Genomic DNA, 26708 nt, shown 5'->3' with positions numbered 1-26708 from the left:
ATAAATGCTCTGTAAAACTTGAAAATCTAAAACTAATTTGTCTACAATGACACTACCATATATGCCACAACTTGCCTACCAATGGTAATCCACTACCTAAAACAAAGAAAAAGAATATCAATGTCACCCCAGAAATAAAGCTGGGGAGAAAAAAGGAAAAACTACAATTAAAGTAGTGAATTCAAGTGTAGACAGTAGACAGCAAAAGCACAAAGGCAAGAATGAACAAATCACTTCTCTCTTGCAAACCCATCAGTAGGGACTAGCCTGAGGACTCTCAAAAGCGCCATCACCTTTTCCTTCTCGGACAATAGACTTCCATTTAACAAGCAATTTAATTCCTTCTATGTAAAAATTTCCCAACCAGATCATACAAGAACAAAGATGAGCAATGATGCAGCTTTTCCTTCCCATAGTCCCTAAAGTAAGGGAGAGATCAGACGAGTAAGTTAACAATGACAATGTAACAGAACATGAGGCACAGACAAAATGAAGGCCATTAAAGGATGGTGAGTTCACATCCAAAGGAAGAGGGAGCACCTGGAACACACGGAATAAGGAGAATTTCACATTTAAGAAATTGAGGAAATAAGGTTACCAATATAAAGCAAAGCATAAGTAAAAACAGCCTGTTAGGAAAGCATACAAAAGGTTTTCAAGTCATAAATGGGGGTTCTCTGTAAGGCAGAAAAATGTCACCAGCGTAGTCTGAAGATATACCAAGAAGCTATAAAATGCAACGAGTGAGGTTTTTTGATCATCTTTATATATACCAGGACCTTATTTTTATATCTACTAGACCCATATTTTTCCTTTACTAAAAAATAAAAAAGTATCTTAACACAAACCAGATGTTATATCAAAAAAAAAGCATTCAATGTTTTCTTAACATAATAAACTAAATAGGAATATTTTAGGAAATTAGTAGACACCAAAGAAGTTATTTCATGTTTTAGAGGCTGTATTTCCAGCAGCCACAACACATCGTAAGGCTTCATATGATTCAACCTAGAGCATTTTTCTATTTTGATCACCTCTAAAATGAAGCTACATGAACATGCACTAAAAATGCACACCATAAATGTAACTAGGAAAAATGAAGAGAAAAAAGTCATAAGAGAAATTTAAGTCAACACATTTGATTTAGTCAAACCACTTTTCCTCTCGATATAATAACGAAGGTTTTATGACAACTGGTTCCTAAGGAACCAGACTACAACTTTACAAAGCTATTTTCCATGTAAAAGTTCATCTCTTCAGAGATAAACTCTTTGGAGTTTATTCAACTTGAGGAGGCAAAAATGATACTACCAACTTTGCACTTAATCACTACTTTCAAATGATCCAAAATACCACTCTGATTAAAAATATCAAACTAAGCTCAGGATTTCAATTCTGTTCACTTTTGGAAGTATGAAATACTATCTATGAGAATGTAAGAGTTCTCCTTACCATTATTTAACTCACTATTTTCCCTTAATTTTGAAAAATAATTGAACTTAATTTTTAAAATAGCACAGAAACTCGGAAAATGTATAGAGTAAAAATGAAATGCAAACCCACTGTCCTATCTGTACTTAGCTAATTAGACGACTAGACACGTTACGCACCTGAACGCAAGCCCGTTTGGCAGAACCCACTGTACGTGTGGTGGTGGGGAGCATGAGGATGGGAAGGAGAGTAAGAAATTTTGCTTTTGTAAAGAATGAATTTGGGTATGCTACAACAAATCTTATCAAAGACTTTATTTTACTGTTTGCATTTCATTCGTAAACATAAAAGAAAAAGCTATTCTGTTATAATAAATTCTAAAATCAAAAGCCACTATCTTATCAAAGTTAGTATCACATTATAGTTCTAATTTGAAAGCAAAAAATATTGAGCCACCAAAATCTGTTTCAAGCTAAAAGGAAGAACAAAACGTGACGTTTTCAACATTCGATCAGTATTAAAAAAGTCATAAATCACAAAACAGAAACAAGTTTGATCTGTTTCCAAATGCAACAGGATTTGAAACCAATTTCAAGATGACAGACACTATAAAACTATGTACCACATAGCCAGATGTCTGATAATGTGGAGAAATGGCGTATTTTCTTAAAAATCCCACTAGAACAACAATATTCCATCAAAGGTAGTCAGTTGATCAGTTTCTGTGTGTGTGTGTGTGTAATAAAATAGCTTTTAAAGCCTACCCGGTTTTCCTTCAGTCTTTCAGTGCCATCTAGTGGAACACCAATGAGGTTACATTTTGAAAGGTTTCAGTAAATTTTTTTAAAGAAAACTTTTACAAAAGGTTTACTCTATGGCATTTTCATCTAGCTTTACAACATGCTGAAGTGATTTAAAAATGCATTTTAATCACTCTCTATGCAATATAAGTACTCTGAATATATACTTTTACTGTTTTTGTATTTTTGTTTTCGTTTTTTTTTTTTTAAAGGTTTTTTTTTTTTTTTTTGGAGAGATTTTCACCGTAGGGCGTGTGCGCTCGCCAGACAGACTGAGAGAGACATAGAGACAGAAAGTGAGAAATCACCCCCCAGGGGGGATGGTCACGCCACAATCCCTTCTCCTCCATTCTCCTCTCGGGATCTTGGGCACGCATGCACACGCGCCCGGCGTGAGTTTTAAGCCACCGGGTCCGGGACGCAAACTGCGGTCGACTACGTGGGAGTCCAGCGACATAGCCATTATGCTAACTGCTGGTTCCCTTGTTTTCATTTTTTAAGAGAGATTTTTGCTACAGGGTACATATCCATGCTGTAATCCCCTCTCTTCCATTGCCTTTTGGGATCTTGGGCATGAATGCAAAGCACCGGCTAAGTTTTAAGTCACCAGGTCCAGGACTCTAACCACCGTTGACTACATGGGAGTCCAGTGACATAATCATTGCACAATCTGCTGGTCCCCCACATATTTGTATTTTTAATAAATCAAGAATAAAACCTGATTTTCACTCACAGAAATTTACTGAGCTATTAATATAAACTAAAACTTTTTAAAATGAACTGCAAAATGTCTTATTTGAAGCTTTGTCAAATATTTTTATTTCTTATCTAATAGTTAAAAATACCAACCCAAGTTTGGGACTTGTTATATTTTTAACAAGCAGTTTCCTAATTTATATCTACCAAAAGAGAAATATTAAAGAGACTAATTCTAAAGACATCAAACTAAAAAAATATCGTCAAAAGTGGCATGGTGAGGGAACCAGTAGTTAGTGTAATGGCTATATCGCTGGACTCCCACATAGTCGACCGCGGTTCGCGTCCCGGACCTGGTGACTTAAAACCCACACCGGGCGCGTGTGCATGCATGCCCAAGATCCCGAGAGGAGAATGGAGGAGAAGGGATTGCAGCGTGGCCATCCCCTCTGGGGGATGATTTCTCGCTTTCTGTCTCTCTGTCTCTGTCTGCCTGGCGAGCGCACGCGCCCTATAGTGAAAAACCTCTCAAAAAAAAAAAAAAGTGGCATGGTGATTAGAGTGCTGGACTCCTGCATGGCAGACCATGGTTCAAGACCCAGACTGGCAATTTGAAATTCATGACAGGTATATGTATATGCATCCCCAAAATCCTAAGAGGGGAATGGAAGAGAAAGGATTGCAGCAGGGCCATTCTTCTGGGGGTAGATTTCTCTCTTTCTTTCTTTCTGTCTCTTTTTGGCAAGTGCACGCATCGCTTTGGCAAAAAAAAAAAAAAAAAAAAGTCTTAACCTCAGTGAAAAACATTAAGCAGTTTTCCACACACCTGTCCATTTAGAGGCTAATACTAGAGACAAGACACACTGCAAATTTGAGAAACATTGAGAAAAATAGTATAGTCATCTTAATTTTTTTTCCTTTAGTTTCCAAATCTCTCATCAGACACTCTCTTGAAAGGAAGAAATACCATCTGTTTTGAGAAAACAGATCACAGTACCTTCAACTCTAGTGCCTTCTAGGGGGTAAAAATCTCAAAGCATCTGAAGCCATGAGAATAATTTCATTAATAATTAAAAGAACATAGCTAAATATTTTTAGCCACGAGAACCTAAGGAAAACTGAATAATTTTGCATTTCACAGACAGTCTCAATTGATATATACATGCAGAAGACACCTGTCCTAAATGATACATATTCCTCTATCAAAAGTTTTTATCTTGGGGTCAGCAGATGGTGTAGTGGCTAAGGCTGCTAGACTCCCACATGGCTGACCTCAGTTCGAATCCCAGAGCTGGCAGCTTACTTTCTCACTTTCCTTCTCTCTCTGTCTCTCTTTGGTCAACTTCAAAAAAATCAAAATAATGACAATGAGTTAAGTTTTTAAATAATTTGGAAAATTGTTGAAAGTGTCTTAAAAAAAGTTATCTCATTCACACAAAGTTAATGACATCTCCTAGTTATAATTACAATTATAATCTCAATACTAACCCTGTCTAATACAGACACCAATATACTCATCTGAAAACCTGTTCAGTACATTCCTGAGTCTGTTTCCTATGTCTCTCCTACAACTAATAAATATAGAAAGCAACAAAATTAGCACTAAAATGCTCGGAAATATCATATATTCCAATCACATCTTTTTGCAATGAAAAACCTGAGACACAAAACCAATTAAATGACTTTCCTTCAATGAGCTCAAATGTTTAAGCCAATATTGAACCTATGACTCATCCCACCAGTTTCCAGGCTTGGACACTAAACTATTTCACTAAGATTCTTGAAATCTGTCTCAAAGTTTTCTTTCCTCTTGCAAGTTCTAAGAAGAATCTTATTTTTTCCTACTTCTCTATATTATTTTACCCCCAAAATCCTAAATTTCCAGTAAATGAAATACCACTGGACTCCTATCTCCTCTTAAAATAGGGCAGTGTCATTTTGTCTATAAAATGAGGAGACCGTACTGTATGGTTTCTAAGATTTCTTCCACTTAGATTTACACAGTTCTCCAAAAAAACAAGAACAAACCAAAAAATATATACATATATAAACAACACTCTGCCGTATCAAGCATTCCTACAGGCCCATCTCAGTTCCTCTTCACCATCCTCCTTGAACCACATTCAACTTGCCTATATTTCACTCATTTTAAGCTAGACAAACAGCCATGTCTTAGGACTTATCCTAATATTTCTCTCCTACTTACACTTTGTACTATTAATAGACCCTTTTAATGTAATACAACCCAAAATAACCTAATTCTTTCTTGAAATTCCACTGAAATCTCAATTCCTTGTTCCAAACAAGACAGACATCATAACAAGAGAAGGAAAAAGAAATGGACCTATTTCTGAAGACCAAGGATGACTTAAAAAGAAGAAATTCAACTTATGAATGACATGAAGCAATTAAATAAATGTTTAAATTTTTCTCCATATCAGCATTTATACTGACTACTTAAATAACATAAATTGCTAAGTTCAAAAAATATCTACCGAAGCCAAACTACAGTATTAGGTAGCTTGCTTTTTAAAAACAGTAGTATAGGGACCAGCAGATGGCATAATGATTATGTCATTGAACTCCCACATAGTTGACCACCTTTTGAGTCCAGAACCCAGTGACTTAAAACCCATGCCAGGCACGTGTGTGTTCATGCCCAAAATCCCAAGAGGTGACTGGATGAGAAGGGAGTGTGGTGTGGCCATCCCCCCACGGGTTGATTTCTCACTGTCTGTCTTTCTGGTGAGCATACACACGCATAGCAAAAATCTCTCAAAATAAAGAAAAAGGTCGTAGTATACTATGAGCATTTTCTATGCAATATATATTACTAAGTTTAAAACCTAAGCCTAAAAATAATTTCTAGGATATATTACTATTTTTGTTTTTTTAAAAACGGTGGTAAAAAACTCCTATCTTCACAGTTTATCTCATCACCCCTTTTCCTTCACAGTATCTGTCATCATTTGCAATCACCTTCTTTACTATCTTACCTTCCCCCTACTTCAGTGTAAGTAAGCTTCCTGACAACAGAGGTTTAGGTTTTAGAAAAGACTAGCTTTTCCACTGATGCACTGACAATCCCTAGAATGCATCTAGCACATAGTAGAAGCTCAATAAATTCACTTCCTATGTTTAGGCAAAAGACCAAAAAGCTATGTTAAACTTGCCTTTTATTGGTGACTTTATGGTATTTTTAGGTAACTTTTCCTGCTTACTATGTTTTCTGTTTCGTTGCATATATTACTTTTATATAAATATAAAAAGTTACTTTAAAAATAATTTTGGGACTAGCAGTTGGCATAATGGCTATGTCACTGGACTCCCATGTAGTCGACTGAGGTTCGAGTCCCAGACTCGGTGGCTTAAATTCATGCTGGGCACGTTTACATGCGTGCGTGCCCAAGATCCTGAGAGGAGAATGGAGGAGAAAGGATTGCGGCATGGCCATCCCCCCTGGGGGGTGATTTCTCACTTTCTGCCTCTCTGTCTGTCTCTGTTTTTCTGGTGAGTGCATGCGCCCTATAGAAAAAAACCTCTTCAAAAATAATAATAATAATAATAATTTCAAAGTAAAATATTCTATTTTCTTGAAATGTTTTTAATAATTTGAAAAATTTAAGTAAAGATCATTTTTTGAAAATATCTATTTCAAGTCCAAAAACTAGCTGCAACACTAATTGTAAAGCAATTGTATAACTATAAGTCATTTTAAATATATGTGTACGACCTATGCATAAAGCCACATCTAAATTGTGAAAAATACACTTAGCATTAAAGTTACACTGAGCTATACTGTGCAAGAGATTTCTGAACATGAGTGTCCTTTTAACCCTTAATCTCAGCAGTGACTGTACACCTTGGCCATACAAAACTGTCTACTGACCGGAGCTTTCCCACCCTCTGGACCCAGCAACTCTTTCTCAAAACTACCCAGAGAGCAGGCAAAGGCCCTGCTCACCATCCAGCACTTGTGAGACTGCAAAAGAGCATGGAGAGAAAAAACAGGCACAAGAAGGTTGTACAGCTTTCCTAGAACAGGTTAAATGTAAGCTTACGGCATTAACGACGACTTTACCATTAACTACTTTACAACTTAACTAACTAAGCTTCCTTAGTATGAGCAGAACGTCCCAGGCTTGATCTTCACCGGAACCATGTACTACTGCTGACCTTAGGATTTCAACCTGGACACACTACCCAGGAAAGGTACATCTCAAAGGTACACAGATAGCACTGGTCACTGAGATGAGGGGTGGAGAGTCAGTAAGAAGACAGTGTACTGAGATGATCATGAATTTATTATCTATTAGAAAAAATATCAAAAGTCCTAGTCTACAGAGAACAAAAAGTTCTTAATAATAGATTCGTGTTATTTCTTAAAGAGGCCCATTTATTAATTTAATATTGACTCTAAGACGTACACAGTCTAACTCAAGGCATATGGATAACATATGAGAATCTTTCTTAAGTCAAAAAAGTAAAGAAAATGATTTGTCAACCATGATTTATGGCTATCTTTTATTTTCCAATTTTAGTATACTTGGTAATCTTTAATAGCATCATATAAAACTTCAAAATTCTTCAATAAGCTTTTGTTTGGACCATTTCCCACAAAAAGGTTTGTTAGCCTTCACTGTATTTAAAGGGCATAAATACAAGCAATGCAGTAAATACAAACTCACTTGAAGTATAAGATGCCTGAAACAGATGGAAATCATCCTCCTAGGCAGCTGACTCTGAGATGTAAACAGCAGCCTTAGCTTGCTAATCAGGAGAAACAAGCCCAATGCATTAAGCTACCAGACTCACAAAACAAACAGTACTTTCACATGTAATCCTCAAATTGAAAATCACAAGAGCAGACATTCAGAAGTGCGGGCTTTGATCTGCTATGGAGCTGCTACTCAGTCAGCTCCAAGCTGCATCACTCCAGAGAAGCAGCCAGGATTTAGCAAAGGTTAATAATTCTCCTGAGGGAAGCCAGTTAGCTTTCAAGTAACTTATCTGAAACTTGTAAACTGAGGAGCTCACATGAATTTCAGAGAATTCAATGCATTTTTTTTTAAGAGAGAGATTTTTGCTATAAGGTACGTACACTTGCCAGAGAGACAGGAAGGGAGAAATCACCTCCCCGTCAGGGATGGCCACACTGCAATCCCTTCTCCATTCTCTTGGAATTTGGGGCACTCTCACATGTGCACCTGGAGTGAGTTTTAAGCTACCAGGTCTGGCACTCAAGCCACAGTCGACTACATGGGAGTCCAACAACGTAACCATTACACCATCCACTAGTCCCCGGAGGATTAAATTCTAAAATATCTACAACACAGTATAAGTTATGTCTTGGCTGCTTATTCAAAACTTTCTGCCTCACCATAAAACATAATCATGATTTTGGATTCAGTGACTTAGAGTATAAAAAGTCAGTAGTAAATTATTCCATTTTCTTTCTCCAAATTATGACCATTAAAATCAATAATCTGATATAATGATTTCTACATTTATTAATTTTGTATTTTCTAGTTTACTATAACAAATCACACCACATCTCAATAAGTAAGCAAAGCCAAAACAAGCCCAACGCCTACTGTACTATAAAAATTCACCTAACTTATCATTATACCCTTCCACCTGTGATTTTTAAAACCAAAACAAAAAAGGAAGCTTCTATGAATCAATTATTATCCAGAGACAACAATATTTCCCTAAGGAAGTGAAAAGTCACACTCGCGAGGGTAAATCAATACCTTTCCAGGGACCCGGAGACTCTCAATGGCACCAAGATCGCTGAGGCTCTCCTGAGGGCTCTTCAGACCCTTAAAAGAAAGTAAGACAAAGAGAATTTTAATTGTGCTTAAGAACTGTAAAAAGACAGAACACACCTACATACACAGAAAATGGCCATTTTAAAAACTGAACTTTTCCTGTTTCAAAATATACAAAACATACGTCTTAAAAACAAATATTCTAAAAATGTATAGTCTAAAAATAATTACCACTTGATACATATGGTACCATCAGAACACTTCAAAAGTTTGTTAAAAATGGAATCTTAGTACAAGGGGGTTTTTTGGTGCAAAATTTTTTAAATTCATGCAGGTTTTTATAATAAGCATTTTCTGGTACTTTATTTATTTATTTAGAGAGGATTTTGCTATAGGGCGCATGTGCTCACCAGAGAGACAGAGAAAGATAGAGAGACAGAAAGCAAGAAATCACCTCCCAGGGGGGATGGCCACGCCACAATCCCTTCTCCATTCTCCTCTCAGGATTGTGGGCACGCACGCACACACGCCCAGCGTGAGTTTAAGCCACCAGGTCCAGGACTTGAACTGCAGTCGACTACATGAGAGTTCAGCAACATAGCCATTATGTTAACTGCTGGTCCCTTCCGGTACTTTTTGAAGACTCTCCCCCTACCCTATATTGTGAACTTGGGTAAAAAAATACACATTTTGTATTTTAAAAGAAAAGTGAATTCCATGATACTTTCACAAGTAATGGTGGAATTCTAACTTAACCATGGCTTAAAAACAGAAGACACACATGATGAAAATTATTTATCTATTACCAAATTCACCTGGTGAAAAAGTTCAAGCAATAGCATTTTAATTTATACATGCGTGCTAATTGATTAATATAAGTAATCCTTTCATTTTTCAATTGTTTCTCATCAATGTATCCAATTCATGCTGCACAAATTAAGATTTAAATTTCATGCCATTGTTTTCTACCCATTCATTAACTCTGTAGTACCCTGTACTTCCTATATTGATATTAACTGAGCGATACAGAAAGCCTGATCTGTACTAGGGGAAATTAACAAGACAGAAAGAAGTTAGCAATGTAAACTTTAACAGCCTTTTAAATATTTTTTTTAAGTTTTTCTTTCACAAGAAAGGGAAAGAAAGAGAGACAGGAACCCCTGACAGGGTCTCACTGTGCTGCAAGCCCCCCACTGCCTTCCAGTCAGGATTATGGGCACAATACTCTGCGTATTAAGCTGATAGAGAATACAACCTAAGCCTCTCATGTCAAGCAACAGTGATCTACTGCCTGCACCACCATGGTTGATTCTAAAGTCTCTTTAAAAATGAGCTACTCTGGGACCAGCAGTTGGTATAATGGCTATGTAAAATGGCCATTTTAAAAACTGAACTTTTCCTGTTTCAAAATATACAAAACATACGTCTTAAAAACAAATATTCTAAAAATGTATAGTCTAAAAATAATTACCACTTGATACATATGGTACCATCAGAACACTTCAAAAGTTTGTTAAAAATGGAATCTTAGTACAAGGGGGTTTTTTGGTGCAAAATTTTTTAAATTCATGCAGGTTTTTATAATAAGCATTTTCTGGTACTTTATTTATTTATTTAGAGAGGATTTTGCTATAGGGCGCATGTGCTCACCAGAGAGACAGAGAAAGATAGAGAGACAGAAAGCAAGAAATCACCTCCCAGGGGGGATGGCCACGCCACAATCCCTTCTCCATTCTCCTCTCAGGATTGTGGGCACGCACGCACACACGCCCAGCGTGAGTTTAAGCCACCAGGTCCAGGACTTGAACTGCAGTCGACTACATGAGAGTTCAGCAACATAGCCATTATGTTAACTGCTGGTCCCTTCCGGTACTTTTTGAAGACTCTCCCCCTACCCTATATTGTGAACTTGGGTAAAAAAATACACATTTTGTATTTTAAAAGAAAAGTGAATTCCATGATACTTTCACAAGTAATGGTGGAATTCTAACTTAACCATGGCTTAAAAACAGAAGACACACATGATGAAAATTATTTATCTATTACCAAATTCACCTGGTGAAAAAGTTCAAGCAATAGCATTTTAATTTATACATGCGTGCTAATTGATTAATATAAGTAATCCTTTCATTTTTCAATTGTTTCTCATCAATGTATCCAATTCATGCTGCACAAATTAAGATTTAAATTTCATGCCATTGTTTTCTACCCATTCATTAACTCTGTAGTACCCTGTACTTCCTATATTGATATTAACTGAGCGATACAGAAAGCCTGATCTGTACTAGGGGAAATTAACAAGACAGAAAGAAGTTAGCAATGTAAACTTTAACAGCCTTTTAAATATTTTTTTTAAGTTTTTCTTTCACAAGAAAGGGAAAGAAAGAGAGACAGGAACCCCTGACAGGGTCTCACTGTGCTGCAAGCCCCCCACTGCCTTCCAGTCAGGATTATGGGCACAATACTCTGCGTATTAAGCTGATAGAGAATACAACCTAAGCCTCTCATGTCAAGCAACAGTGATCTACTGCCTGCACCACCATGGTTGATTCTAAAGTCTCTTTAAAAATGAGCTACTCTGGGACCAGCAGTTGGTATAATGGCTATGTCGCTGGACTCACACGTAGTCGACCATGGTTGGAGTCCCAGACCCAGTGGCTTAAACTCACGCTGGGGGCATGTGCATGGGTGCCCAAGATCCCGAGAGGAGAATGGAAGAGAAGGGACTGTGGCATGGCCATCCCCCCTGGGGGGTGATTTCTCGCTTTCTGTCTCTCTGTCTCTCTCTGTCTTCCTGGTGAGCCCACGTGCCCTATAGCAAAAAAATTTCTCAAAATAAATAAATAAATAAAAACTACTCAAGGAGCCAGCAGATGGAGTAGTGGTTAAGGCAATGGACCCCCCCTCCCCACATACCCAATTGTGGTTTGAGTCCTGGACCTGGCAGGTTGATACACCAGGTACGTGTGCATGCAATGCCCAAAATTCCAAGAATTTCTCACTTTCCCTCTCACTGTCTCTCTGTGTCTCTTTGGTGAGCACAAGCACTCTATAGCAAAAATCTCTCAAAAAAAAAAATAGGTTACTTGAAACAAAGACCTAAAATGCCCAATAGGCAAAATTAGCTAATACATTCATTTAAGAGACTGATAATACAAATTGTCCTTTAATTGCCCTATACTGGCCCTTTGGGGTTCTTAGCAACTAAATTATGTGATATGCTTATGGTGTTATTTGAGACTTTAGAGCAGAAGTTGCTCATATGTAAATTATAAAATATCTACAGATTGAGTATCCCTAATCCAAAAATTCAAAATCGATACTTTTAGAGGGCTGACATAATGTCACAAGTATTCCAACCTGACCTCATATGACAGGTCACAGACAAAATGCTGTGAATGGAAAATACTGTATAAAATTATCTTAAGGCTATGTGTATAAGGTGTGTATGAAACATAAATGAACTTTGCATACAAACTTGCCTCCCATTCCCAAGATACTACATTATGTATATACAAATATTAAAAAAATACAAAATCAGAAACACTTCTCACACCAAGCATTTCAGATAACAGATACTCAATTTGTGTTTTTATCTTCCCTATTGCAAAATGCAACTTTCTATGACAAAGAGCTCTGTCTCACCCCCAAGTATCCTATGACTCCCAGAATATTAAACCCATTCACCATTCTCTCCCACCTCTCTCCGTTTTCCTCTCCCTCTTTCTCTTTCTCTTTCTCTCTCATACATGTACATACACTCACATAAACGTACACTCTCATACTCATCACTCTAAAAAGGAAGAAACTAATACATCACCTTCAGAATTATCTTCTCTATGAAGTCCTAAATCTCTAAGCTTCAAACACTATAGGATTTCTCAGTATAACCCATTAATCAATTCTGTCAAACATAACCCAGGGAACTTTTTTTTTAAGAGAGGTCTCTGCTATAGGGTGCCTGTAAACACTGGAGAGACAGAGAGAGACAGAGAAACAGAAAGAGAGAAGTCACCACCCAGGGGAGATGGCCACAGGGCAATCTGTTCTCCTCCATTCTCCTCTCAGGATTGGGGCACTCATAGACATGTACACAGTGTGAGTTTTAGGCAGCAGGTCTAGGACTCAAACCACGTCCCACTGTGTGGAAGTCCAGCAACGTAACCATTATGCCATCTACTGGTTCCCCCTCCCCAACTCCCAGTCAGGGAACTTTTTAAAAGTGAGATTCCTGGGTCCAACCAAAAAAAAAAAAAAAACTAATGTACAGGTGTTTCTGGATTAGCAACAAGAATTTGCATCTTAACAAGAATCCCAGGTGACACTAATGTTTTAGAAACACAACTAGATATTTTCCAAAACACCTCAGCCAAAGTAGTGAGGCTTTAAATTTTAAATATATCTTCCTTCTCTCCCAGACCTTAAATTCCAAGGGGAGAGGGAGACCAAGTCTTATCTAACTCTATAACTCTATAAATCAGTGGCTAGCCAAGTTCCAGGAACAGGGTAAACACCAAAGAAACCAGTCAATTATTGAATACAAGTTGCTTTTCAAGTTCCAGTCTCTCAAGTAATTAGCACATTGTTCCCATGGGAACATGCACTTGACTGCAAAATGAAACTTTGTTTCTAGGAACGCTTGCTAGAAAAGAAAGGCCTGCTGAGGTTTAATAACCCTGCACTAGGTAAGTGAGAACAGTATGGCTTGGGCTGTATATTCTTCCTTGTGTTGATTTTCCACCCATAGTCATCATGAAGCACAGCATCAACAGTGGTAAAGAAGGCAAGGCAGGGTTTTATAACTAAACTCCTATATATATTACATACACACGTGCATATACACACTCATATAGTAAGTAAATCTTCATAATCCAATTCCAAATCACGGCCACCTTTTATTTTTAAAAAGTTTAATTGCTTAGGGCCAGCAGGTAGTGCGGTGGTTGAGGCACTGGACTACCACATGTCCGACCACAGTTTGAGTCCCAGACCAGGCAACTTGCTTTCTCACTTTTCCTCTCTCTGTCTCTCTGGTGAATGCATATGCCCTTGAGCAAAAATTTAAAAAAGAATAATAATAAAATTAAATATATTTTATAAAAAGTATAATTGCTATACCTTCTAAGCCAACATTTTTTAAAAGTATAGATTTATTTAACTAATGCTACAGAAATCCTTGGAGAAGGACCAGCAGATGCTTATATCACTGGACTCCCACATAGACCACCACAGTTCCAGTCCCAGACACAGTGGCTTAAAATTCACATAAAGCGCATGTACGTGCATGTCCAAAATCCTGAGAGGAGAATGGAAGAAAAGGGATTGCAGCATTCCCGTTCCCCTAAGGGGTGATTTCTCACTTTCTGTCTCTCTGGCTCTGTTTCTCCAGCAAGTGCACACACCCTATAGCAAAAATCTCTCTTAAAAAAATAAAAAAAAGAAAGACATCCTTGGAGGAATTTATCATATTTAAGATTCTCTTTGGCCAGAGTTATTCAATAAAGAAACCAATGCCTGAAATGGAACTGTGTATATACAAATATCTAGAAAAAGCCCCATACACAATAATTTAGTACTAATACTAGGGAACTTCAAAACATTCATGGGAAAAATTAATTACAGTTTGAGTTTATTTTGGTGCGCAAAAACTGAAATCTATGCATAGCTTTTTCATCATATGTATTTTCCATAAACAAAAAGTTTGTGATTCCGTTTCCCATAAACCTTCAGTGTCCCGTTGCATTTATTGAGAGTATCTGCTATACACCAGGTGCCATTCGGGATGCTGATCATTTCTTACTTCCCTGGAGTGTCCTTCTCATTCTGCTTGGCTGGATCCACCTCTTCTCCCTGAACTATTAACAATGAGTTCTCAAAAGTTCCAACCATGGACTCTTTGTACATCTATACTCACTCCGGTGATGATTTTAATTGGGTTATATGCCATCTATAGCATACTTAACACCCAAAATGTGGTGAACAAATTCAATCATTTGGTCCACTGCCTACTTTAGCTAACCACTTAAAAAACCGAAATTTTCAAATTAACAAATCTAAAAACTGTCTCCTTTCCCTCAATCTGTTCCTCCCTCAATTTTATCCATCTCAGCAAATGACAATTTTTTGTACTTGCTGGGGCCAAACCATCTGGAGTGATCCTCGATGCTTTTCTTTCCCTCAGAGCCCAAACTCAATCTGTCAGAAAATCCTGTCAACTCTACCTTTACAATAGATTCACAATCGGCTGTCTCAAAACTTCCACCTCCAGCACCCTGGTGAAGGCCCACACCCTCTCGCACTTAGATTACTGCAATAGCCTCTTTATTGATCTCACTGTTTTTGCTCTTTTCCTCTCTTCAATCTATTTTTAAAACTTAGGTTAGAATGGTCTTGCTAAATTGTTACATCCCATGGCATCACTCCTGCACTTTTGACTTCATCCAGAACAAAATCCATGGCCTTGCTATGACCTCTACGTTTCTGTGTGATCTAGCGTCCTGCCCTCAGCTCCTTGAGCTGCTGCAGTCCTCATCTACTGCTTTCCTCCTCACTCACCTCACTCCTCCCACACTGGCCCCTGGGTGTTCCTCCAACAAGCTCCCGCCTCAAGGCCTGGGCTCTCACTTTTCCTTCCACTAGGCATACCTCCTTCCTAGGTATCCACACAGTTCACTCCTTTGCCTCCTTTGATTCTTCTTAATTAGCATCTCAGTGGCTCATCTAGCTACCTTATCTAAAATTATAAAGTGCCCCAAATTGCCAACAACTCCTAGGATGCCCTATCCTCTTTTCCTCTAAGTTATTTATCACCATGTCTGCCTCACCACGCATCTGTTTTGTTTATTTCTACATCCCCCAAATGTAGAATAGTGCCTGGCACACAGTGCTCAATAAGCATTTGTTGAATGAGCTGAAAGAACAGAAGCCAACATAATGGAGACAGACGAACAACAGATCTAATCTAAATAAAGAGAGCTAACAAAGCTCCCACTCTTTTGCAAAGATAATAGGACAGCTGAAATGTCACAAAACATATTTCAGAGAACTTAATTTCCTATCTCCCCATATTAACGCAACATCTTATTAGCACGTTCTGTAGCCTCGTACACTATATGTGTATTTCTCTATAATATTATACATTGAGCATTTCTAATCTAAAAATTCAAAATCCAAAAGGGTCCAAAATCTGAAACATTTTGAGCACCAACATGACAGCATCAATGGAAAATTCTACATTGGATTTTTTGGGCAAAACACTGCAATACAAAAAATACTGTATAAAATTACCTTCAAGCTATGTGTAGGAGGTGTATATGAACATAAGTATTTTGTGTTTAGACTAGGGTATAATCTCCAACCAACACATCTCATTATGCACATGCAAATAATCCGAAATCTGAAAAAATATGAAATCTGAAATACCTCTGGTCCCAAGCATTTCTGGTAAGGCCACTCAACCTGTATTTTGTTTAACTCATTAATAAACACTAATTAAAACCTTCAATATAACTCGAGGGAGCATCCTATTTTCATACTTCACAGATGCATGAACTGTGCATTAGTAATAAATATGTAGAAGTCAAGCCACAAACATACATATGATTAAGATTTTAAAAATGTGTGTAAAATTATTAATTTTACCTTGCTTTTTACACATCGTACTAGGTGTTCTTCAGGATTATTTTTCCATCCCAATTAAACACAGATTTGGCCTGCTCAAATTCCATAAGCAATTTGACTAAGGCTTAAGAATAACCATTTTCAACCCAGTTTCATTACATTAAGAAGATACAAACTTATTATCACTGGTATCTGAAATCTTTGTATTTTTCTCTCCTTTTCATTCTTACAATATAAGGTTAAAAAAAACCTATAAACCAACCAAAGTTGATGTTTTACTACAATGTTGACTACACTGAACTATTTGGTTGTCAGAAAAGTCATGATGCATTTCTCTATGCCCAATATATGGCAGGCAACAAACACAAAGGAATACCAAACTTAACTGATGCAAAAAATCCAAATTCAACATTCCAAAGACAATTTGGGGGTATTTTTGGTATAATGTACAAAACTGTCCACTGTCATAAAAATCAAATAGGCAGATACCAAAGTCAGAATGAAATGACCAATTTGTTTGAATTACTACAACAGCCTGTTTCCAGTTTTCCTCGTTTCCCACTATCAATATAGTCAAAGTGATGGTTCTATGACCTAGAATTCCTGTTAAAGCCCCCAGAACTATGTTAATTACTTTGTTTAATTTCATTCTATCATAAAATACGTCACCATCAGGCCAGCCCCATGATACACATGCTATTGTTATTCCTATTTTAAAGATGAGGCAGATTTCTCAAAATCATGTTGACTTAAAACTCTAAATTATGTTTATGTTATATAAAAATGAGAAGAAATGGCCAATTCTAGTGAAAAATTAAAGTTGGAATGAAGGTATCTAAAACCTAGTAATGATCAATAAATTCATATAAGGACATGTCTGTCACTTCTTGCTTGAAAGAAACTGAGGCATTATTAAGGATATCTATCCTAACATTTATGAGATGGGTTGTGAAAAATAAAAAAGAAGCTCTTATTAATGGATTATCATTCTGGTCAAAAAATATATATATTTTGCCATGACAAAGATCATTTGTAAATTAAATTTTGCGAAGAGTTTTCACACGTATTAGCTTACTGACGACGCTCATTATAGAACTGTGAGATAGAATGAACAAAATAATTATCCTACTCTCACACCCAAACACTTAAGCTACAAGGTTTGAGTACTTGCCCACATCTGTCTTCAAATCATTCGCTTTTTTCATTCGTTCCAGGTCACCTCAATTGCACAGACCCCATCTCCCTACATAAGCCACCTGCTCGCAGACGACAGCCAGCCAGGATGCGGGGCACCCCGCAAGGCAGATAGGCTGTGATGGCCAGATGGCAAAAAGGGGAAGAGAGAGACAAACAGAGCCTCTGTCTCCCTCAGTGACCTCGTCTAAAGAAGGTTTCTGAGAGGCCACCACGGTGACTCTGGTTAGTTTTCCAGGGTGTGCCCTGGCTTCGCTCTTCCCCTGCCACCACCTATAACTTAGGACTCCGCCCGCCGCCGCCCGGGTACAGAACAGATCAGCTCCTCTCGCAGCCGAGATGGAGGACGCCTTTGCTTGCGCGGCTGCGACTTACCTGTCGGGTCATGAGAGATTTGATTTTTTGCATGTCGAAATCGTGAAGGAGGTAACCTGCCGCAAAGAGTTAACAAATCACACCGAACCACCAGACAGCTGGCCTTGACACAGGGCAGCCATAGTGGGTGGTCACGTGGAGCCGGCGACCCAGGTCATCCTTTTTTAGGCATGCTGGGAATTGTAGTCTTCCAGGTGCCGCCTCCAGCCGAAACAAAGGAAAGAGGCCAGCCCGGGTACTACATTTCCCAGCAAACCGAACAGCGGCGCTTCAGTTAAGCCTGCAAACCTGAAACCCTACTGCTGTAAGTGACCACCGCGATCGCGAATCTTCCGAGAGCCGCTCTCCCTCCGTAGCCTTATCTAGGCGAGGCAGAAACCCTAAATCACAGGAGACCAGGGATGGAGGAGGCTCTGTGCAAACCGGACTGATATGGTGCTCTGTAGGCGTGTAAAGGAAAAAACCCCATCTGGTCTAGAGGGGAGGGGCGGAAGAACGTGACAGTAATGCGAAGGAGAAGCACTTCAAGAAAGGGCACTTGCCAGAAGTGACCCAGAGAACGCTGGACTCCTGAGGTGGCACAGGGTTTGGCCTGAGAAAAGGTGTGGTCCAAGTTGCCCAATAGGCATCCGGCCAGGGTTAGGACGGTTCTTCCTCAGTCTTGGTATCCTCTGCAAAAACCCTAAGATCAGAGGATTTACTCCCACCCTTTTTTTTTTTTTAAGAGAGAGATTTTTGCAATAGGGACCATGGGCTGGCCAGAGAGACAGCGAGAAATAACCCCCTAGGTGGGGACGGCCTCACCGCAGTCACTTCACTCTCTCCTCTTGGGTTTTGGCAGCACACACACATACCCATCATGAGTTTCAAGCCGCAGGGTCTGGAACTCCAACTGCCGTCCACCGCATGGGAGTCCAGCACCTTAATCACTGTACCACCTGCTGGATCCAACCCTATCATTTTAAGTATGCGTAATCTAAGGCAAGTTGAGATGGAAAACTGAAAAAACTAATGAGTACATGTATCACTTCGAGGTCCTCTTTTCAATTTTTAGCAGTTTATTTAAATTGGAGAAATGATAGCTGAGTCTTTTGAAGGCTCAATTTAAGGATTTACCAATTATGGAAATATCAATAATATTAGTAAGTGTCCCCGGAGCAAACAGCAGTAGGTGAGATTTTGCCTACAAGTCAGGAGCTCTGCTAATAGCTTTACACGTATGATCTCATGTATCTACATGAGCAGAAACTAAAAGATTGATTATTCAGATGTTTTAAGCAAAGGTTTCACTTGTTGAAGAACAAGCCCTAAAGCATGGTACCAATAATTTTTTTAATTTACATTTATTTTAATGTCTACTAAAAAATATATGACACAGACCCATTTCAAAAATATTTCTTAAAACAACTGAAAAAAAGTATGCTAACCTAAGGAAACATATTAAGGAAACAATAATGACTGGTAGTCAGAAATGGCAAAAATAATAAATGGTTTGCAAATGACTGAAGTTCGAAGGCACTAATACTAATCATTTTACTGATTTTTACAAGCAAGGTAATATTTGAGCTAGGATTTGTAAGCATAAATGACATGATGTACGGGAGTGCAATTTATAAATTAGGAAGCATGATAAGGTATTATTTGTCATAATTGTGCTCAGTTCTCTGCTCCAACAGAACCACCTTATGCATGCTTCTATCATGGTGCTTAGCAACTCCTTCTGAAATTGTATATTAACTGCATACTTCCTTGACTATTATTTCTCACACCTTAAAGAAATTCCAGTCAGTCCAGGGCAATTGCAGTTCAGTTCATTCTTTACCTGCTTTAATCTTGTCAGACTGTGAAAATCTTCAATCCTTAGAAATTCCTAAAAGCTTCAAAAGAAACAGAAACTGCCAGCCATATTAGCATGAAAAGTAGAACCCAATTCATCAAACATATGTTGATGGTTGGGCAATCTAAAGTGCTATCCTGAGCACTTTAGATTAGTCAGGTCTAGTGGTGGTTTTCAAGGGGTTTACAATTTAGTTGAAAGGCATGTTTTAGGGGTGATCCAGGATCCATAGTTCTTCAATCTGCCTGTTCAGATTTACCTGAGGAGTGTGCTGCTATTACAGTTATTGCTGATTTTGGGGGGTGGGGGGCTGTTTAAGATCTCCAGTGATTCTTACAGGCAACCCAGCACTAGCATTTCTAATCCGCTTTTTTTAGATGAGAAAGTGTATCTATATTTGGTTTTGGTTTTGAGGCCACACGTTTTTTGTTTTTGTTTTGGAGAGGTTTTTTTTTTTTTTTTTGCTTTAGGGCGCATGTGCTTGCCAGACAGACAGAGAGAGAAAGAAAGACAGAAAGAGAGAAATCACCCCCTCCCCCAGGGGGGATGGCCACGCCGCAATCCCTTCTCCTCCATTCTCTTCTTGGGATCTTGGGCACGCACGCACACGCGCCCGGTGTGAGTTGAAGCCACCGGGTCCGGGACTCGAACCGCGTTCGACTACGTGGGATGCCAGCGACATAGCCGTTATGCTAACTGCTGGTCCCGAGGCCACACATTTTAATAGAACTTACTCCAGAACTAGAACTTAGATTCTCTCACACACTCAAGTATGTGAAGTTGAAGCTAAGCGAAAATAGTTTTCATGCAGTGCATTTGTTTATTTTTTTCTTTCTATTGGAAAAATTTAAGATGAGTGTTTTTCATATCTATTTGATACTAAAAAACAAGAAAACATTCAACTTTTGTTTTACTCTAATACTCTATATTTTATTTCTTATAAACCTAGGCTTCTCAACTTCCAAAGCTATAATATTCAAAGCATATAAGGCAGTGCTGTTGTACAAATAAACTCTATTTTCTAATTCAACAGACCCTAACACTAAATAAAATAAATTAACTATACATGATGAAATTTTAGCTACCTACACTAAAAACAATAATTTAGAATCCTAAAAAACACTTTTTAAATTATGGGGTGTATTATTTTCCTTTTTCAAAAATATAGAGGTCAAGTGATAGTACAGTGGTACTACAGATGGACCCGCATGGGGAAGGTCCCGGGTTCACATCTTGGCTGGTTGAGTCTAGGGTAGGTTGTGGCATGGAAACCATGTTGAGGGTGCTTATCCCTCTGTCTTTCTATCTCTGTCTCCCTCATGGAAGAAATAAGTAAACAAGTGTGTGTGTAAAATTTAGATTATTTGCCTGAATGTTGTTGTTAGTGGTGGTTCGGTGCAAACCAGTGGGAAGTTTGGTTGACCTGCCACCAAACCTGGAGGAAAGGTCACTGGATGATACAGCCTTGGTAGAGGAATACCAGCCCCATTTTTGCAGATTAGGATGTTAGAGCTGGGAGTTAAATAAATTGATCAGACTCAGAATTTTTCAGTAAAGTAGATTAAGGGCATATTTTTTCCCTATAGGGTGCACACACTTGCCAGAGAGAGACAAAGAGAAAGGAGGAAGGCAAGAAAGCGCCCCCCTAGGGAGGATGGCCAAACTGCAATCCCTTCTCCTCCAGAGTTCTCTCCAAATTTTGGGCACTCATGCACACGCATGCAATGTGTTTCTCAAGCTGTTGGGTCTGGGACTCAAACAGCTGAGTTGGCCATGTGAGAATCAAAACTTTAACTTTCATGTCACCAGCTGGTCCTAAGGGCATATTTCTAATGGTACAAGTACGAGGAAGCGTAAATAAGAGCAGAAATCCTGGTTTTACTAGAAAGATAAATTTCTTACCATCCAGTAAATACGAAAGCAGTGGAGAGATCTAGCCTCTCCAAGAGAGTGTGACTACTCTTCTGAGCAGGCAGTCACAGACAACAGAAAACCGCTGCATAGTCATTTAACAGCGATGTAAAATATACACCTAGGCTTCTGGAAAGCAGCATAGTGGAGTGAACACTAGCCCCAGCGTTGCATATGTGATAGCCTCCTCTAGCAGCCAGCTCTTCCCTGTGAACAGTAATCTTCCCTAGGCGCTACTAATTACAACAATAAAAACATGTTTTCTTTGCCCAGTTCTTGCTAGTCCCCACTGTCCGACTTTGGCATTTCTCCACCTCTCCATCTCAATGGTCTCTGCCATTGCAAAACACTCATGATTAAATAATGCGACTGTTTGAAACTCAGGTGCCGACATTTGGTATATAAAGCAGGACCAGCTTTATGTAGATTTAAATAAGCTGGGCTATAAACTATGTAGTGTGACTTGAGGTAACAAAAAAAAAAAATCCGCCCTTTCAATGCATGCATGTACACAGTGCATGTACACAAGCCTACCTGTTCAGGAGTGTGTGGCCACATGCAATGACTCACTATTTCACGGGCTCCTGGTGTTGCTTTGCAATGTAATCACATGGATAACCATGTTAAGTGTGTTATTTTTAGAGAGAATTTTGCTATAGGGCCATGTGCTTGCCGGAAAGACAGAGACAGAAATAGAAAGCGAGAAATCACCTCCCAGGGTGGGTGGTCACACTGTAATCCTTTCTCTTCTATTCTCCTCTCGAGACTTTGAGTGTGTGCCCACATGCCCAGTGTGAGTTTTAAGCCACTATGTTCGGGACTCGAACTACGGTCAACTATGTGGGCGACCAGTGATGTAACCATTATGCCATCTGCTGTTTTAGGTTAATGAATGTTCTCATTTTAAATGCAACTATAAAATCCGTAAACTGTGGGGCTATAGGTCTGTTTTTCCTATATAAAACAGAGCTGGGAAATGGGTTACAGGTGTAAGATGATAGGAATTTCTTATAATGACAAACCCTTTAAATTATTTTTAAGAATTATGTATGAATTGACAAAAGTTGAAGTTAACCTTGAATGTTGCTCTTAACAACTTCATGTACAAACGTCCTAAATTCTAAACTGACTCCAGCAGGTATGAGTTTATGCCTACCACCTACCACTAGAGGGCACTTTGTCATGATTATACCACATAGCATTTTCCCCAAATGTACAATACAGGGATTGTCTTTTCTGTGTGTGCCATGACACACATGCAAAGATTATTTTGTAAGATTCTTTTTCATAGATGATTTATATATCAGATATTATCACTTTCTGTCATATAATAACGAAATTTAAAACACCAATAATAACAAAAAAGAAAAGAAAAGAAAAGAAAAAGAATCTTAGAATAAAAAAGTCCTTTAGAACCGTCCAGGTGGCATGGGTAAGATGGCTGGATCCCACATGGCTGCCTGTGCAGCTCAAGCCTTGGACCCAGTGACTTGAGAAACATGCCAGGCAACTGTGTATGTGTGACCAAAATCCCAAGGGGAGAATGAAGAAGAGATTGTGGTGTGGCCATTTCTCAACTGGGGGTGCTTTCTCACTTTCTCTCTGTCTCTCTGTATCTCTCCAGCAAGCACATGTGTCCAATAACAAATTAAATTTTTAAAAAGTCATTTATATTGAGTACATTTAACATTTAGAAAAACACACTACATTGTCTTTATTTTTATTTCCCTGTTTTTTCAAGGACCTAACAAACTTCATCATGAGCCATTATTGAGCTGATAAACACTGAAAAGAGATTACTTAATAAAGGCAATTGGATGAGACCAGCAGGTGGTGTAATGGCTATGTCACTGGACTCCCACGTAGTCGACCATGATTCAAGTCTCAGACCTGGTGGCTTAAACTCATGCCGGGCACTTGTGCGTGCATGCCCGCGATCCCGAGAGGAAGATGGAGGAGAAGAGATTGTGGCATGGCCATCCCCCCTTGGGGGTGATTTCTCGCTTTCTGTCTCTCTGTCTCTGTCTTTCTGGCGAGTGCATGCGCCCTATAGCAAAAACCTCTCCAAAAAAATAAATAAATAAAGGCAATTGGAGATGAATATTGAGCTAAAAGGTGTTGGGGGAGCTTGTGTGATATCTGCAGAACTTGCATATTACTCTCCAAGTTGTATTTTGTGCAATCCAATATTAAACTTAATTTGCCTTACTTAAGTATAATCAGAAAGCACGTAGTTAAAGCACGATGGTAGATGCTAACGATTCATAAATGAGTAAGAGTATTTTCCTCTGTATTTGAGGAACTCAGAGGAAAAATAAACATTCAATAACATAAATTGAGGTTAATGAGATTAGTGATATAATAAAAGTATATGCTCAACTTAGAGATAGTACAAAGTTATTACCTGGGAGGAGGCAGAGGGTGGGGGGAAGCTCTTGCCATTTTTGAAATCATAAAATGACTGACCTCTAATGTGAATTCAGATTTCCCCAAAGTCACTTTTTTTGGCCTATAGAAGCCCTTCTAATCACATTGGGGGCCTTAATGCAAAGAGTATTTCCAAATTTAGATTCCAAAATAACTATAATTTCTTTTTGACTTTTAATTGCAGTTAAGGAATTTTCATCCTTTCTTTCTTGTTATGGAACATTTTTCAATATTCCTATCCCATTAAAACTCATTTACAAATGGAATTTTACTTGATTAGATTCTGATTTGGTTATATAGTTCCCATTTTATATAGTAGAAGGCTTAGATTAAATTTTTCTTCAAATGGGAGGAGTGGTAACTTATAACTTAGTAAACTAAGTAAAAAATGCTTAGATCACCTGCTGCCATGTCATTGAAGAGGCCAGACTCAAAGACTGTAGCCCAGACACTACACTAGGGCCTACATCTTCTCTGGATCATTGACTCACATCCTCTATACTCAGCTGTGAAAATGTGACTTCAGATATTATCTGGTGGCATAGGCTATTCACTATAATTACGCATGATCCATGCTTCAGCCCTACTTGGAAACATACCTGTGATTGGCCTTTAAAAACAAGATGAATCCATAGATTCAATAGAACCATAGCAGTTATTTGTGTAGAAAACACTGCAAAGAAAAATACATTTGAAAATTGCTCTGCTTTGACTCTTTAGTGTAATTTTTACATGTTACTTAATGACTTCCTGAAGATTTATAATTGCTTGGCAGATACATTACACATTTCAATTTTAATATGAAATATTGTTCTCAATTTCAGAATTATGGCACTGTTCCTTTTTAATTTTTGAGTGATAGGAAAACCAGGGTTTTTTTTTTTTTTTCATGAGAAAATTTCATGTTATCATTACGAAAGCATCCTATTTTTTAATTAAGTCACCCGAAAAGATGTTTTTCTTTGTATGACTATTAATAACTTAGAAAACTTTATACAATACACTGACAATTACTGATAATTGCTAAGAAGCTATTCTAAGAGTCATAAACCTGTGAGCTTGCAGTGCATGTAACAGGTGTTCCCACTCCCTGTGTCCTTTGTATACACATTCATTCTGTATTCAAATCACAGAAGCAAGAGGCAGGATAGGGTCTGTTACCTCACTGCTTATTTCCCTAGCAAATAAACCAGCAGCTGCTGGTCCATGAACCAAGTTGCCACCAAGAACAGGGTGCCGTATGCATGGGACACGATGCTTTCATGGAGCTCTTTGGCAGCATGGTTGGGGTCTTTCAAGGAAAAATCTACTTCCTCTTCTTAGGTAAGGCCCTCCATCATTGTGTCTTAACTGTTTTGTTTTGTTGGTTGTTTTGTTTTGTTTTGTTTTCATTGTGAGCATAAGGTACATATTTTCTTTAGGCTACAGATTCACTCAGATAATTGAAGAGCGGGTCAGAACCTTTAAACAATAACACACTGTTCCAGCAAAGAAGCAAGAACATTTAGGAGAAATGAGGTTCAATAAATAATTATTTCCTTAAAACAATTATTGACCAATAGCACTCCTTATGAAAGTCAAGACATTCTAAAAATCTAATGAATTTCTTCTTTTATTTGAGTTTACATATAGGTTCAATAGGATCTAATGCATTTATTCTGGGAAATAGTCTAACAGGCCATGAAATTGTGACCACTTGGAATGAAAGACAACTTATGCAAATAGTTTTCTTTATCATTGGGGATATTGTTTTAATTAAAAATCTTGTTGATTCTACTTCATTTTAAATGATCTCTTATAAAATATGGAAAACTATGAGGTTCCAAACTGATTTTAAAAAATTAATACACAAAAAGGAGAAATATGTTAAAAAGGATTATTTTTCCAACATGCCTTTAGCTCTTCTCTTTTGGGCAATGGCTAGTCCTATTAAATTGTTCTTTTCTTGTACCTTAATACTTTTCTCTTATTCTCTTCTTTATTCTTAGAGTTTAAAGGAGTTTCTCTGTAACAGTTCGCTATTTTATATTAGCATTATATTCACCAGATCTCTTTCCATTCCTCCTATTTATCAGTTATAAAAGTCAGGTCAATTTTTTTGCTTTGTTTATATTCAACAGATGAAAATTCAAAAAAGTCTTTATTACTTACATTTTAAGAGAAACTTAGCTAAATAAGCAATTTAAGTTTTGGGTGTCTTTGCTTATTTTAAGTGGTACTTTCACTGCTATATGCGGCTACAGTTTTCATTGGAAATGTGACTTTTATTCAAATTTATACCTAACGTAACTATCCCACATATTCAAAATATATAATCTGTACATTTTTAAAAACTGTTTGAGTCGTGATTGCTTTAGTTACTGCAGTGTTTGTTATTAAATTCAAGCCTATAATAGATTTTTGGTTTTTGAAATTTTCTTTGAAAAATTAAACAATTACCTCAACTGACACTTTACCTTTGTTCACTTTTCTCAGTTTTCAAAATAACCTGTGTCAGTGCTCCACTTATTTTTAATTTTAAAACAAGGCTGCTGTATTTTATAAATGATGTTTGTTTAATTGGGTTTCAGAATAACTCCGAGACAATTTACTTGAGACATTTGCGTAAAGTAAAATTAAAATATACCTTAGAGAAATAGCATAGGG

General features: G+C 37.9%; 2 protein-coding genes across 7 annotated transcripts in view; one reads left to right on the top strand and one right to left on the bottom strand.

The window, feature by feature from the left end:
- Positions 1-18018, bottom strand: part of VPS50 (VPS50 subunit of EARP/GARPII complex) — a gene marked incomplete in the record, with an annotated part of 117723 nt that extends 99705 nt beyond the window's left edge. Inside the window, 2 exon segments of the mRNA XM_027766315.1 lie at positions 8681-8749; positions 17888-18018. Coding sequence (XP_027622116.1) covers positions 8681-8749; positions 17888-17920 — 102 coding nt within the window.
- Positions 18019-25210: 7192 nt separating this feature from the next.
- The window catches only part of HEPACAM2 (HEPACAM family member 2), a 50643-nt gene continuing 49145 nt past the window's right edge, over positions 25211-26708 (top strand). For 4 of the 6 annotated variants that reach the window (XM_027766317.1, XM_027766318.1, XM_006163492.2 and 1 more), the window contains exon 1: positions 25212-25385. In XM_027766317.1, coding sequence (XP_027622118.1) covers positions 25307-25385 — 79 coding nt within the window. In that variant the 5' untranslated portion in view covers positions 25212-25306. Of the gene's footprint in view, positions 25386-26708 lie in introns of all 6 variants that reach the window. The other 2 variants (XM_014582129.2, XM_006163491.3) reach the window with 2 other exon arrangements.

This window comes from Tupaia chinensis, unplaced genomic scaffold, assembly GCF_000334495.1.
Source record: "Tupaia chinensis unplaced genomic scaffold, TupChi_1.0 Scaffold142374_1, whole genome shotgun sequence".
Taxonomy (NCBI): Eukaryota; Metazoa; Chordata; class Mammalia; order Scandentia; family Tupaiidae; genus Tupaia; species Tupaia belangeri.
This window is presented reverse-complemented; position numbering and strand designations above follow the sequence as displayed.